The sequence below is a fragment of the Piliocolobus tephrosceles genome, chromosome 4 (assembly GCF_002776525.5).
Source record: "Piliocolobus tephrosceles isolate RC106 chromosome 4, ASM277652v3, whole genome shotgun sequence".
In the NCBI taxonomy this organism is placed as follows: Eukaryota; Metazoa; Chordata; class Mammalia; order Primates; family Cercopithecidae; genus Piliocolobus; species Piliocolobus tephrosceles.
Window position 1 is genome coordinate 47,907,200 of NC_045437.1, and position 12,467 is coordinate 47,919,666.

The 12,467-nt window shown below is 38.3% G+C and overlaps 1 protein-coding gene across 5 annotated transcripts in view; it reads right to left on the reverse strand.

The window, feature by feature from the left end:
• Positions 1-12,467, reverse strand: part of TNPO1 (transportin 1) — a 97,399-nt gene that overhangs the window by 38,856 nt on the left and 46,076 nt on the right. For 4 of the 5 annotated variants that reach the window (XM_023207960.1, XM_023207957.1, XM_023207958.1 and 1 more), the window contains exons 6-7: positions 8,401-8,534; positions 1,720-1,801 (exon numbers count right to left, since the gene is read on the reverse strand). In XM_023207960.1, the coding sequence (XP_023063728.1) occupies positions 1,720-1,801; positions 8,401-8,534 (216 nt within the window). Of the gene's footprint in view, positions 1-1,719; positions 1,802-8,378; positions 8,535-12,467 lie in introns of those variants that run through there. The other variant, XM_026454553.1, reaches the window with a different exon arrangement.

Sequence of the window (12,467 nt, forward strand, 5' to 3'; positions counted from 1 at the left end):
ACTACTGTCAATGAATACCCAGCTTTGCCAAGGTCACACATTATAGCCATGTACTGGTAACCAACAAACTTTTCATCAATACATTAGACTTAGCAGATTTGATACCATGGAAACAATGGCAAGTGAAGAAAATTAGTTTACTTATTCACTTGGCAAATTGCTATTGAGGGCCTACTATATGTTAGAGGCACTTCCTCCAGAGGTTTACTGTTTTTGTAGGGTGGAGAATTGGCTAAATTCTGTAGGACTATCAAGTAGTAAACAAATATTAACATATTATTTAATAGTAAAGCGAAATATTTTAAAATGTTAGAAAACGTTTCTGCCTCACTTGCTGAGTACAGTCCTATGAAATTTTTATTTTCAGAGAGAATTCAATTTCATTTATTTTAGATTATATTTCCTTATAAGGTGCTTGTAAGTCTATCACTGTCCCCTTTATTAAACTGTGAAAGAGTAATACAAAAGGAAACACCATGATAATTACAACAGAAATACCACTATTAATACTTTAATAGCTAACATGAAGTACTTGCTTACTCTGTGGCAAGCACTGTTCCAATTTACTTTTATCAACTAGGTGTATAACAATCCAACAAGGTAGGTCAATTATTGACTCATTTTACAGATGATATAAAGAAAACATCAGTTAAATAAAGTATCTAAGGTTACAAAGCTACTAAACTGAGAAGCTGGGATCTGAACACCAATAGTCTACTCCAGACCTCTAGTATTACCCACTACATTATATTACCCCTAGACTAGACTAGATTAGACTGAAAGAAAACACCTTATAGGCATAAAGTTTAAGTATCCCTAGTATCAAGCACGGCATCTGTACCACAGTAGGTAGTAAGTCAGCAGAACTATTTAAGACACATTTTGGTTTTAACTTGTAAATGGTTAAAGGATTTTTATGGCTACTACTCTTAGTCTATTGGTAAAAGATGCTCAGAAAGAAGCTGGTCAACTTAAGTGACAAGAAAAAAAGTAACGTGACCTCTCCCCTCTGCCGACTCTTCCTTATAATTTCCCAACAGTAATATCTGCAGTCTGACTTCTAAGGGACTTTTAAAATTCCATTTCATGAAAATAAAAGTGAAAGTGCTTAAGGAACCTTAACAATCCTTTTAATTGTTATCAAGTAGCAGAGATTTTGAAAAGAAATTGTGGTGCTCATGGTTCCTGGCCAGAAAATTATGCTCGTTTCTTTCCGCTTTTATTGGAAAGTTCAAAATGCCTTTAAGAGTCTATTTTTCCTGATGCCTCTAATTTTACAACGGAAACCAATGGAAAATACTGTCCTTGTAGTCTGTGCCTTCAGATTCTACCAATCAACTTAATCTAACCTCACCAATTTTTCACATTTCAAAAACTGCATGAGCTGAGGGACCTGGTTTCCATATGCAATGTGAACAGTATATTGAAGGAAAAATTTTTAAAGTAGTCAACATACTAAACACCCCCTGCCACCAAAATCAGTGTTTGTATAATGATACAAGTAGAAAAATTAGTAAAAGAAGTGCTTTCTCAGCTAACAAAAATTACAATCTATCCCATATCCAGTTTTAATACTATCAGAAATCATTTAATTAAATATTGACTTTAGAATTATAAGTGATTATTTTGTTTTAAAGCAAAACTACATGCAGTTAGTATCACCTAATCTTAAAAAAAAAAGTTGGGGGCTGGGGGGAGGGAGACAAGAACAAGTCTTACCTCAATAAAAGAATCAATGTGCAACATTAGAGCTTGAGTCCTACTGATGATAAACTGATTGACACATGCAACAGCGTGAGACCTAGAAACAAAGTTTAAAATTTAACATATGCTCATTGTAACTTTGTTCTATCTACAGAAAATTGGCAAAAACATTCCTCCATAAAAGTATTACGGTATATGTCTATCAATATACCCACTAAAAATAATAAGTCAAACTTCTGTATCAACAAAGAAAGAATTTGAATGATATATTAAGTGCAAAATGCAAGTTGCAGGGCACCATGTATTTCTAAGCAACTGAAAAATGTTAGAAAGGACATGTGCAAATTTTTAATAGGGCATACCCCTAAAGAGTGGAGGTTGAGTGAGGGGCATAGTTGTTTTTTAGATACCTACAGATTTAAAAATGATAGGTAAACATTCGTTTTGAAAGTAAAAATGGAGAATAGTCCATGTGTTCTGGCATATGCAATTCAATTGCTCAGCAGTTCTTATTGGCACCACCTTTAAAAATTTACTCTTAATTCAATCATTTCTCACTGCTTTCATTTCTCTCATCCAAGCCATGATCTCTGATCTCTTACCAGAGTTAGTGAAATAGGCTCTAACTGGTTTCCCAACTTCCACTGTGCCAAACCCCACTACAGCCTGTTTGACACACACAGACCACACTACACTCTCATTCAGATTGCTGCAATAAAACTTAATCTACTTTTTCTACAAAAGGTCAAACAGTAAATATTTTAAGCTTCATGTGCCACATGAACACCTTTGTCATTTTTTTCCCTCTTAATTGCAACCTCTTAAATTAAAAAATCATCCTTACCTTGCAGGTCATGGGCTAAATTTGGCTCCATGGGACACAGTTTGCTGACCACTTGCCTAGATATTCCTTTATACTGTGGCTCCTCCCTTACTCCCTAACTTCAATTCCCATCATGCTGCTACAGCCCAAAGTTTCTTTCTTCTGTCACTCTAAAAAGCTGATTCCTAATTCCAGAGCCTTCTCACTTGCTGTTCTGCCTTAAACATTCTTCACCATCTTTCACAGACTCACTTCCTTACTTTGTTCAGTCTGTACAAATGTTTCCTTTACAGAGAACCATTTATATAAAGTATCTCTGAATCACTGTCTATCCCTGATCTCATTATTTTTCCATCGTACTTATCACTGTCTGAAATTATATTACTTATTCATTATCTCTCCTGTCTCCTCTTCTGAAATATAACCTCAGGAGAACCTTTGTCTCAACCACTGTGCCAAAAACACAGTTGATTTTTGGTTCTGCAGTTACAGCAAAGCACATAAACATTTACTAAGGTAACATTAAGTGAAAAAAGCATACTATGGGGAGCTCAACCACTTAAATGTGCAGCACAGGGTAAGCTGCTCATGCTTTAAAGTCTGTTTTTTTTTTTCATTCTATAAAACTACCACTGGCTGGGCGCAGTGGCTCACGCCTGTAATCCTAGCAATTTGGGAGGCCAAGGCAGGTGGATCACTTGAGGTCAGGAGTTCGAGACCAGCCTGGCAATGGTGAAGCCCTGCCTCTACTAAAAATACAAACATTAGCCGGGCCTGGTGGTGCATGCCTATAATCCCAGCTACTTGGGAGGCTGAGGTAGGAGGCAGGAGAATCTCTTGAACGTGGGTGGCGGAGGTTGCAGTGAGCCAAGATCGGGCCACTGCACTCCAGCCTGGGCGATGGAGTGAGACTCAGTCTCAAAAAACAAACAAACAAACAAAAAAAACTCTGTCTCAAAAACAACCACCACCACCACCTACAATTCATCCATTTGTTGGGGGGATTAAACTAAATGAGCTAATATATATGTTAAGTACTTGGCATATTAAACAAATGGAAAAAAAATACAATAAAGTCTTTTACAGGGCCTTTAAATTAAGGCCCTTTTAACTTGCATTTTTTTGTGTGTGCATGTGAGGCTAAATTTAAAAGGCAGAAATTTATACTATCCCCAGCCTCCAGAGGCACCTACTACTAGCTTCCCCAAATAATTTTCAGAAACTTGGGAACAGTTAGGATTTACATTTTAAATTAAAAGTAACAGTTTGATATGCTTTCTTTAGAAGTTTAATATAGTTTCTGTACATCAGCAATGAAGAAAAAAACTAGAAAATGTAACTTAAATGCTACCATTTACTATAGTATTAGAAGACCAAGTGCCTGGGAATACATTTAATATAATACGCTCAAGGCCTCTAAAAAGAAAAGTATAAAACTTTATTAAAAACAAGCAATTGCCGGGCATAGTGGCTCACGCCTGTAATCCCAGCACTCTGCGAGGCCAAGGTAGGCGGATCACCTGAGGTCAGGAGCTCGAGACCAGGCTGGCCAACATGATGAAAACCCATTTCTACTAAAAATAAAAAAAATTAGCTGGGAGTGATGGCATGTGCCTGTAATCCCAGCTACTTGGGAGACTGAGGCAGGAGAATCGCTCGAACCCGAGAGGTGGAGGTTGCAGTGAGCAGGGATCATGCCATTGCACCCCAGTCTGGGAGACAAGAGCAAAACTCCGTCTCAAAAAAAAAAAAAAAAAAGCAGCAGCAGCAATTAGTATTGTGAAAATGACTATTTCTCCTAAATTGATCTATAGATTTAATGTTATTCCAATGTAAATTCCAACAAGATTTTTCATAAAACTTGACAATTCTAGAATGTGTAAGGAAGAGAAAAGGCATTCCTACTGTCTACTGTAAGCTCTAAATATCATTTCCCAATAAAAGATCAGATGTAGGCCAGAAATACAGATAACAAACTTGGAATGCTATGGATATCTGTGTATATAAAAATAAAACTTCCTTGTATTGATTTCTGGTGATCAAAGGCAGTAACAAAGGCAGAATAATTACTCACGTCACGTATTCATAATCAATACCAACTTGTTAATTAGATCTGATACCATATAAATGGCATGTTTGTGAAGAATGAATTTTTTTTCCAATATGATCTCTTCCTTATAGATTATAAGAAAATATTTCCCCTAGAAGCAACTGAGATATTTAGTAAGCTCCGAGTAATTCTGCTAAATCATGTATATTTTCAATTCTAATTTCTCATCCCAAAAGTCTACATATTTCAGGTCAAATTCTGATTTTTAGCCTTCCTTCAACACATACTTTTGTAAGGTAAAACTCTTTAAAGAAGTTGTTTTTATTTATTTATTTTTGAGACTGAGTCTCACTCTGTCACCCAGGAGGGAGTGCAGTGGCGCAATGTCAGCTCACTGCAACCTCTGCTTCCTGGGTTCAAGTGATTCTCCTGCCTCAGCCTCCCAAGTAACTGGGATTACAGGTGTATGCCACCATGCCAGGCTAACTTTTGTATTTTTAATAGAGGTAGCATTTTGCTACGTTGGCCAGGCAGGTCTCAAACTCTTAACCTCAGGTGATCCACTGGCCTCGGCCTCCCAAAGTGCTGGGATTACAGGTGTGAGTCACTATGCCCTGCCGTTTATGATTATTTTAAAAGTTCTGCCAAATTTATATGTTGTAAAACTGTAGGCCTTATTTTCATTCCATTTTGGGACAGAATGTAAATTTAACTTGTAAATAGAAGTAACGTCAAACAAAATTTTTTTCAAGTTGAGATAACCCAGAACACAATAAAAATATGGAAAAATTATCTTTATATAGTTTGAGCTGTTTGTACAACTCTTTCCTTGCTGTGTAGAAATTCACTGCAATATGTCATAAACTTTTTTTATTTTGGGATGGAATTCTGCTCTTGTTGCCCATGCTGGAGTTGCAATGGCGCGATCTTGGCTCACTGCAACCTCCGCCTCCCGGGTTCAAGTGATTCTCCTGCCTCAGCCTCCTGAGTAGCTACAATTACAGGTGCCTGCCACCATGTCCAGCTAATTTTTTTGTATTTTTAGTAGAAACAGGGTTTCACCATGTTGGCCAGGCTAGTCTTAACCTCCTGACCTCAGGTGATCCACCACACCCAGCCTAAATTTTAAGTAACTACAATTTGTTAAAAAAAAGAAAAAAGCCTCAAACGCTCCAATTTTTGCTTTAAGACATACCAGAATTCAATTTGAAGCTTTAATCATGAAACAGCAATGGAATAAAATAGAGGGCCCATTAACAGACCTATGCACACATATATAACTAAGCATGTAACAGAGGTGACATTTTAAACTGATGGGAAAAAGGGACTATAAAATATATGTGACAGCAAGAAAAAGTTACCTAAATGGAAAAGACAGAATGTTTCTCTCATAGCACACACCCACAAATGCCAGATATATTAAGCTCTTAAATGTCAAAGAGCCCTTAACATTTTAAACTCTTAGTAAAGACAAAAAGGGATTAAGATATTCTCTACACACATAACTGATAAAGGATGAGAATTCCTGTAAATCAATGGAGTACAAATAACCTAGTAGAAAAAAGGACAAAAGACAAGAACAAGATAAAGGCAATAAACATAACAAGATCTTCAACATAATTAATGATAGTAAAGAGTATCATCAAGACCACAATGAAACACCAAATATCTATTTGATTGGCAACACTTAAAAAATATGCTAATTGTCATGCAATGGAGTATTACAGAGGAGTCAAAATGAGCTATAGTGACTCAGTACAGATGAATCTTAACAACATAACATTAAAGTTGCCTATATCTACATTCAGTACTGCGCAGTTCTTATAATGCTAAAAACTAAGATATATAACACCCTTTGCATACGCATGCAATAAAATTATCAAGAAATGTAAGGGAAGTATGAAATTGGGGTTTAGATGTAGACTGTTGTCAACGTCTTCATTTTGTTTCAGGTGGTGGATCTGACTGCTTATGTTATTAAAAATAACTAATATATAACTAAAGGCTAAATATGGGTAGGCCATGATGAGAATGTCTTCAACTGAGAATAATAATTCAATTCTGAGTACCTCAAGTCTGATAAAACGGTTCTTATTTTTAAATTGTTTAGTCATTACCTATAGAACTAGGCAATACAGTGTAGTTTCCTATACTCTAATTCTATATTCTTGAAATCCAACAGTTATGTTGAGAGGGAAGAACGCTTAAGAGTACATAGTAAATGCCAATTAAACTACATTAATAAGGTATTAAATAATGTAGAATGGATGATAATACATTTAGTATATATTTAGAGCAGACAGTTACTTACCCAAATATACATTAAAATGAAAAATGCTTTTTTTTTTTCTGTACAGCAGAATCTCAAATGGGTATTAACCAACATTCATGGAATGGAATTTTTTTTTTTTGCAGACAGGGTCTTATTCCATCACTCAGACTAGAGCACAGCGGCTCACTGCAGCCTTGAATTCCTGGGTTCAAGTGATTCTCCCCCTTGAGCCTCCAGAGTAGCTAGGACTATAGGCACACACCCCACTACACTCAGCTAATTTTCTAAACTTATTTTTTGTAGAGAAAGGGTCTTGCTATGTTGCCCAGTCTGATCTCTCTAACTCCTGGCCTCAAGCAATCCTTCTGCCTCAGCCTCCCAAAGTGCTGTGATTTTAGGTGAAATATTTCTGAATTGCTCAACTTTACCTAACGTTTTAATCAAATGACCATCTACAATACAAAAACCGTGAAAAAATATTTATGAATAATATCCAGCAATGGTGTATCAATTACCAGAAGTATGGTTTTTGGATTTTTCTGTTTTTCTTTTTTGAGACAAAGTCTCGCTCTGTTGCCCAGGCTGGAGTGCAGTGGCACAATCTCAGCCCACTGCAAACTCATCATCCTGGGCTTAGGCAATTATCCCACCTCGGCCCTCCAAGTAGCTGGGACCACAGGTGTGTGCCACCATGCCCAGCTAATTTTTATATTTTTTGTACAGATGGGGTTTCGCCACATTGCCCAGGCTAGTCTTAAACTCCTGAGCTTAAGCAATCCACCCACTTGGGCCTCCCAAAGTGTTGGGATTACAGGCATGAGCCACCAGGCCCAGCTGTTTTTTCAATTACTGAGAATCAGTCACAAAATGTGAAGAACGTATATTACCACATTTTCATTATCTTAGTTAAAATGTTAAAGGAGGAAACATCGTGGAAACGTGAACTCTTATCTAGTTAACTATGCCAGAAATAACAACATTATTATAATGTTATAATAATGGAAAGCCAAATACCTGCATGTTCTCACTTATAAGTGGGGGCTAAACATTGGGTACACATCGAGGTAAAGATGGGAACAACAGACACTGGGGAATAAAAGAAGGGGGAGGGAGAGGGCCAAACTAGCTAATGGGTACTATGCTTACCACCTAGGTGATGGATTCATTTGTACTTTAAACCCCCAGCAACACGCAATAGGACTTTGTAACAAACCTGCACACGTGCCCCAATTCTAAAATCAAAGCTGAAAAGAAAAAAACCACAACTAATCTCGGCCTTCAATAAAGGAAGTTAGAAGACGCCTGTTAACTATCACAAATGTAATTAACTACTGTAAAAGGCAGAAAACTTTTATCACGTTTAACGAAAATTTCCTCACAATCAACATTTCACAGGTTTTGTTATTGAAGTAGTCAATTTCAATTACATAAGTTCACCTCTCTGGAACATCCAATATCTTTTGCTAATCTCAAAAATACTAGGTAATGAAAACTAAGGTAATGGTCAGGTTTATATCAGAGTTAATGAATTAGTACTGGCAATATAAGTACCTTATTTTTGGACTACTATGCTTGAAGAACTGTAAAAATTTGGGAATCATGATGTTGAGAGGACGATCTAAAACATCACTATCTAAAATCTCAGCAGAATCTTCACAAATCTTCTGAAGGGCGCCAAATGCTCCCTGTAAGAGACATATTTAAATTATTAGAATTGTTAAAAATGAAGCCATATGAAAACAAGCTGAAGAATGCTGACTAATTTGTATGGATTAATGTTCTCAGCCCACATAAAATGCCTTATAAAATCTGTAAATTTAATCGCTCAATTTTTTTTTTTTTTGAGACGGAGTCTTGCTCTTTCGCCCAGGCTGGAGTGCAGTGGCACAATCTCGCATCACTGCAACCTCTGCCTCTTGGATTCAAGTGATTCTCCTGCCTCAGCCTCCTGAGTAGCTGGGATTACAAGTACCTGCAATTGTGCCTGGCTAATTTTTGTATTTTCAGTAGAGATGGGGTTTCATCGTGTTGGCCAGGCTGGTCTCAAACTCCTGACCTCAGCCGGTCTGCCTGCCTTGGCCTCCCAAAGAGCTGGGATTACAGGAGTGGGCCACCACGCCCACCCTAATATTCAATTTTAAAACAAATTATTATATCATCGAGTATGTAAAAATCTCAGTTAAAATACAAGAGTATATTTTAGTTTTAGCATTAAATGACTTAGAAGTGGAGGATATTTTGGTTGGCAGGAAGTAAATACCAGTTTGTTTAAATTAAATATAAAACTACATTTACATAGAAGAGTAATCACTATAATACTTTTCTTTTTGAAGCACAGAGAGGATATTAATACCATTAAAAAGTTACTTAGGCTGGGTGCGGTGGCTCAAGCCTGTAATCCCAACATTTTGGGAGGCCAAGGCAGGTGGATCACCTGAGGTCAGCAGTTTGAGACCAGCGTAGCCAACATGGTGAAACCCTGTCTCTACTAAAAACAAAAAAATTAGCTGGGTGTGGTGATGCATGCCTGGATGCATGCCTGTAATCCCAGCTACTCCATAGGCTGAGGCATGAGAATCGTTTGAATTCTGGAAGCAGAGGGTACAGTGAGCCAAGATCGCACCACTGCACTCCAGTCTGGGTGAGAGGGCAAAACTCTGCCTCAAAAAAGAAAAGTTACTTACATATAAAAGTACTCACCGGGTAACTGGTGACAAAATCTGTTGCAAGGGCAGGCAATGCAAATTGGCGACCATTTTCCTAAAACAATTTTAATACTAAAGGGGAAAATCCAGAGCTTTTGCACATAACATGTAACCTACTAGTTACCCACCCACCTACTTTACTGTTTATATTATATAATTCCATCAGCTGCAACTTGATGCTTATTCTCCATAGTACAGTTTTAACGTGTCCAACAGAAGGTAAAATCCTTTAAGGAAATTACTCAACATCCTTTCAGATTTTATAATATCTTAAAAATATTAAATCTGAAAATATTTTTAAGTCTAAAATTTAATCAATATATTAAATTTCTGTCTTCAATTTAATATGCATTAAATATCAGGGATTTTAATTGTCATGCTAAAATAGTCATATTTAATTATTAAGGTTTTTTTTTTTTAAAAAAGCTTTACTTCTGAAACCCTATTACATCAAATTAAATGCGAACTTGTTACCCACGTGGCAATTAAAAATTTTAAATAAGAACAAACATTTAGCTATCACTACATACCAACATCTGGAAAACCACTATCTTTAGTGCAGATGGATGAGAATATTGTTTATTTACAGTATGACTTCTATGTAGTACACCAGCTCAACAATTTCACAATTACTGCAGCTTAAATTTTTTATTCTTGGAAAGTGCTTGCTTAAAATTTTGATCTTTTTTTTTTGAGACGGAGTCTTGTTCTGTCGTCCAGGCTGGAGCGCAGTGGCACAATCTCGGCTCACTGCAAGCTCTGCCTCCCGGGTTCAAGCCATTCTCCTGCCTCAGCCTCCTGAGTAAGCTGGGACTACAGGTGCCCACCACCACGCCCGGATAATTTTTTGTATTTTTAGTAGAGATGGGGTTTCACCTTGTTAGCCAGGATGGTCTCCATCTCCTGACCTTGTGATCCGCCCGACTGGGCCTCCCAAAGTGTTGGGATTACAGGCGTGAGCCACCGCACCTCACCTGATCTTCTTTTATGTTACTACCATCACACCAAAGCACTATTTAAATGCAATCAACTGTCACATGATTACTTACTTAGCTTTTCTGTAATCTTATCAGTGTATTTCCAAAGTTTTTTTTTTTTTTGAGATGGATTCTTGCTCTGTTGCCCAGGCTGGAGTGCAGTGGTGCAATCTCGGCCCACTGCAATCTCTGCCTCCTGGGTTCAAGTGATTCTCTTGACTCAGCCTCCCGAGTAGCTGAGATTACAGGCATTCGACACCATGCCTGGCTAATTTTTGTGTTTCAGCAGAGATGGGGTTTCACCATGTTGGTCAGGCTGGTCTCTCAAACTCCTGACCTCAAAAGATCTGCCCGCCTCAGCCTCCCAAAGTGCTGGGATTATAGGTGTGAGCCACCACACCTGGCCCCAAAGCATTTTTATGTATATGGGAACAAATTTTCTTTTTCTTTCAGGGAGCAAGAAAAGTGGTTTTAAGCAGTACTTAGCTAACTCCCCCTCTATCTTCTCTATTTCCCTTTATCCACCTGTCGGGCAACAAACTGCCATGTCCTAAAACCACCTTATGTGTGGTTAGGTGTATTTTTTTCTGGAGATAGGGTCTTGCTCTGTCGCCCAGGCTGGAGTGCAGTGGTGTGATCTCGCCTCACTGCAGCCTCCACCTCACAGGTTAAAGTGATCCTCCCACCTCAGCCTCCTGAGTAGCTGGGACCACAGGCGCACATCACCACACCTGGCCAATTTTTTCTAATAGGTTTTCACCACATTGCCCAGGCTGGTCTCAAACTCATGCAATCCACCCACTTAGGCCTCGGGATTACAGGTGTGAGCCACCATGCCCGATCGGTTTTCTTTCCCTTTTAGGTTAGGTTATTCCTGTGGGGTTTTTTGGGTTGTTGACAGGTTATTCCTGTGCCTGCCCTGCCTTCAACCTTCGCTCTTTGAGAGGTAGAGGAGTCACTGCTTTATACAGTCAAAACACAGAATATAGTTTCCACATGAAATAGATTTCCACCCAAATTGGAAGCCTGCTAATGAAAGAGATATTTACAGTATCCACTAACCATGAGAAATCATTCTCTCTCCCCAAACAAAAAGGATGCTAGTGATCTAATCAGTGGCAAAGAACACCCACAGGTCACAGTTAATGTATGATTAAAACTAAGAAAACGGTCTGGCACAGAGGCTCACACCTGTAATCCAAACACTTTGGGAGGCTGAGACAGGTGGATCATTTGAAGCCAGGGGTTCAAGACCAGCCTGTCCAACATGGTGAAACTCCATCTCTACTAAAAATACAAAAACATTAGGCAGGCGTGGTGGCTCATGCCTATAATCCCAGCTACGCGGAAGGCTGAGGTGGGAGAATCACTTGATTCTGGGAGGCAGAGCTTGCAGTGAGCTGAGATTATGCCACTGCACTCCAGCCTAGGCAACAGAGCGAGACTCTGTTTGAAACAAACAAAAAAACAAAAAAATGAAGACAAGTTTAGTGAAGTGCAGCTGCTTATGCCTGTAATCCCAGCACTTTGGGAAGCTGAGGCTGGAGGATTGCTTGAGCTCAGGAGTTCGGGGTCAGCCTGAACAACAGCGTGACCCCATCTCTACCAAAAAAAAAGAAACAATTAGTCTAGCATGGTAGCACATGCCTGTAGTCCCTGTTACCTGGGAGGCTGATGTAGGAGAATTGTTTGAGCCCAGGAGGTTGAGCTATGATGGTGCCACTGCACTCCAGCCTGGCAACAGAGTGAGATCCTGTCTTTTAAAAAAAAAAAACGAAACACCGAAAACCCAACAAAACCACAAGTTCAGCATCCCTTAGATATCACATAATAAGAGGCATAAAAACAATTTAGAGAAGCTAAAAAAGTACTCATGGTCCAGGAGTTTGGTAAATTTCAATCTATCTTTAAATGATTAAGCTTAACACAAACTGTT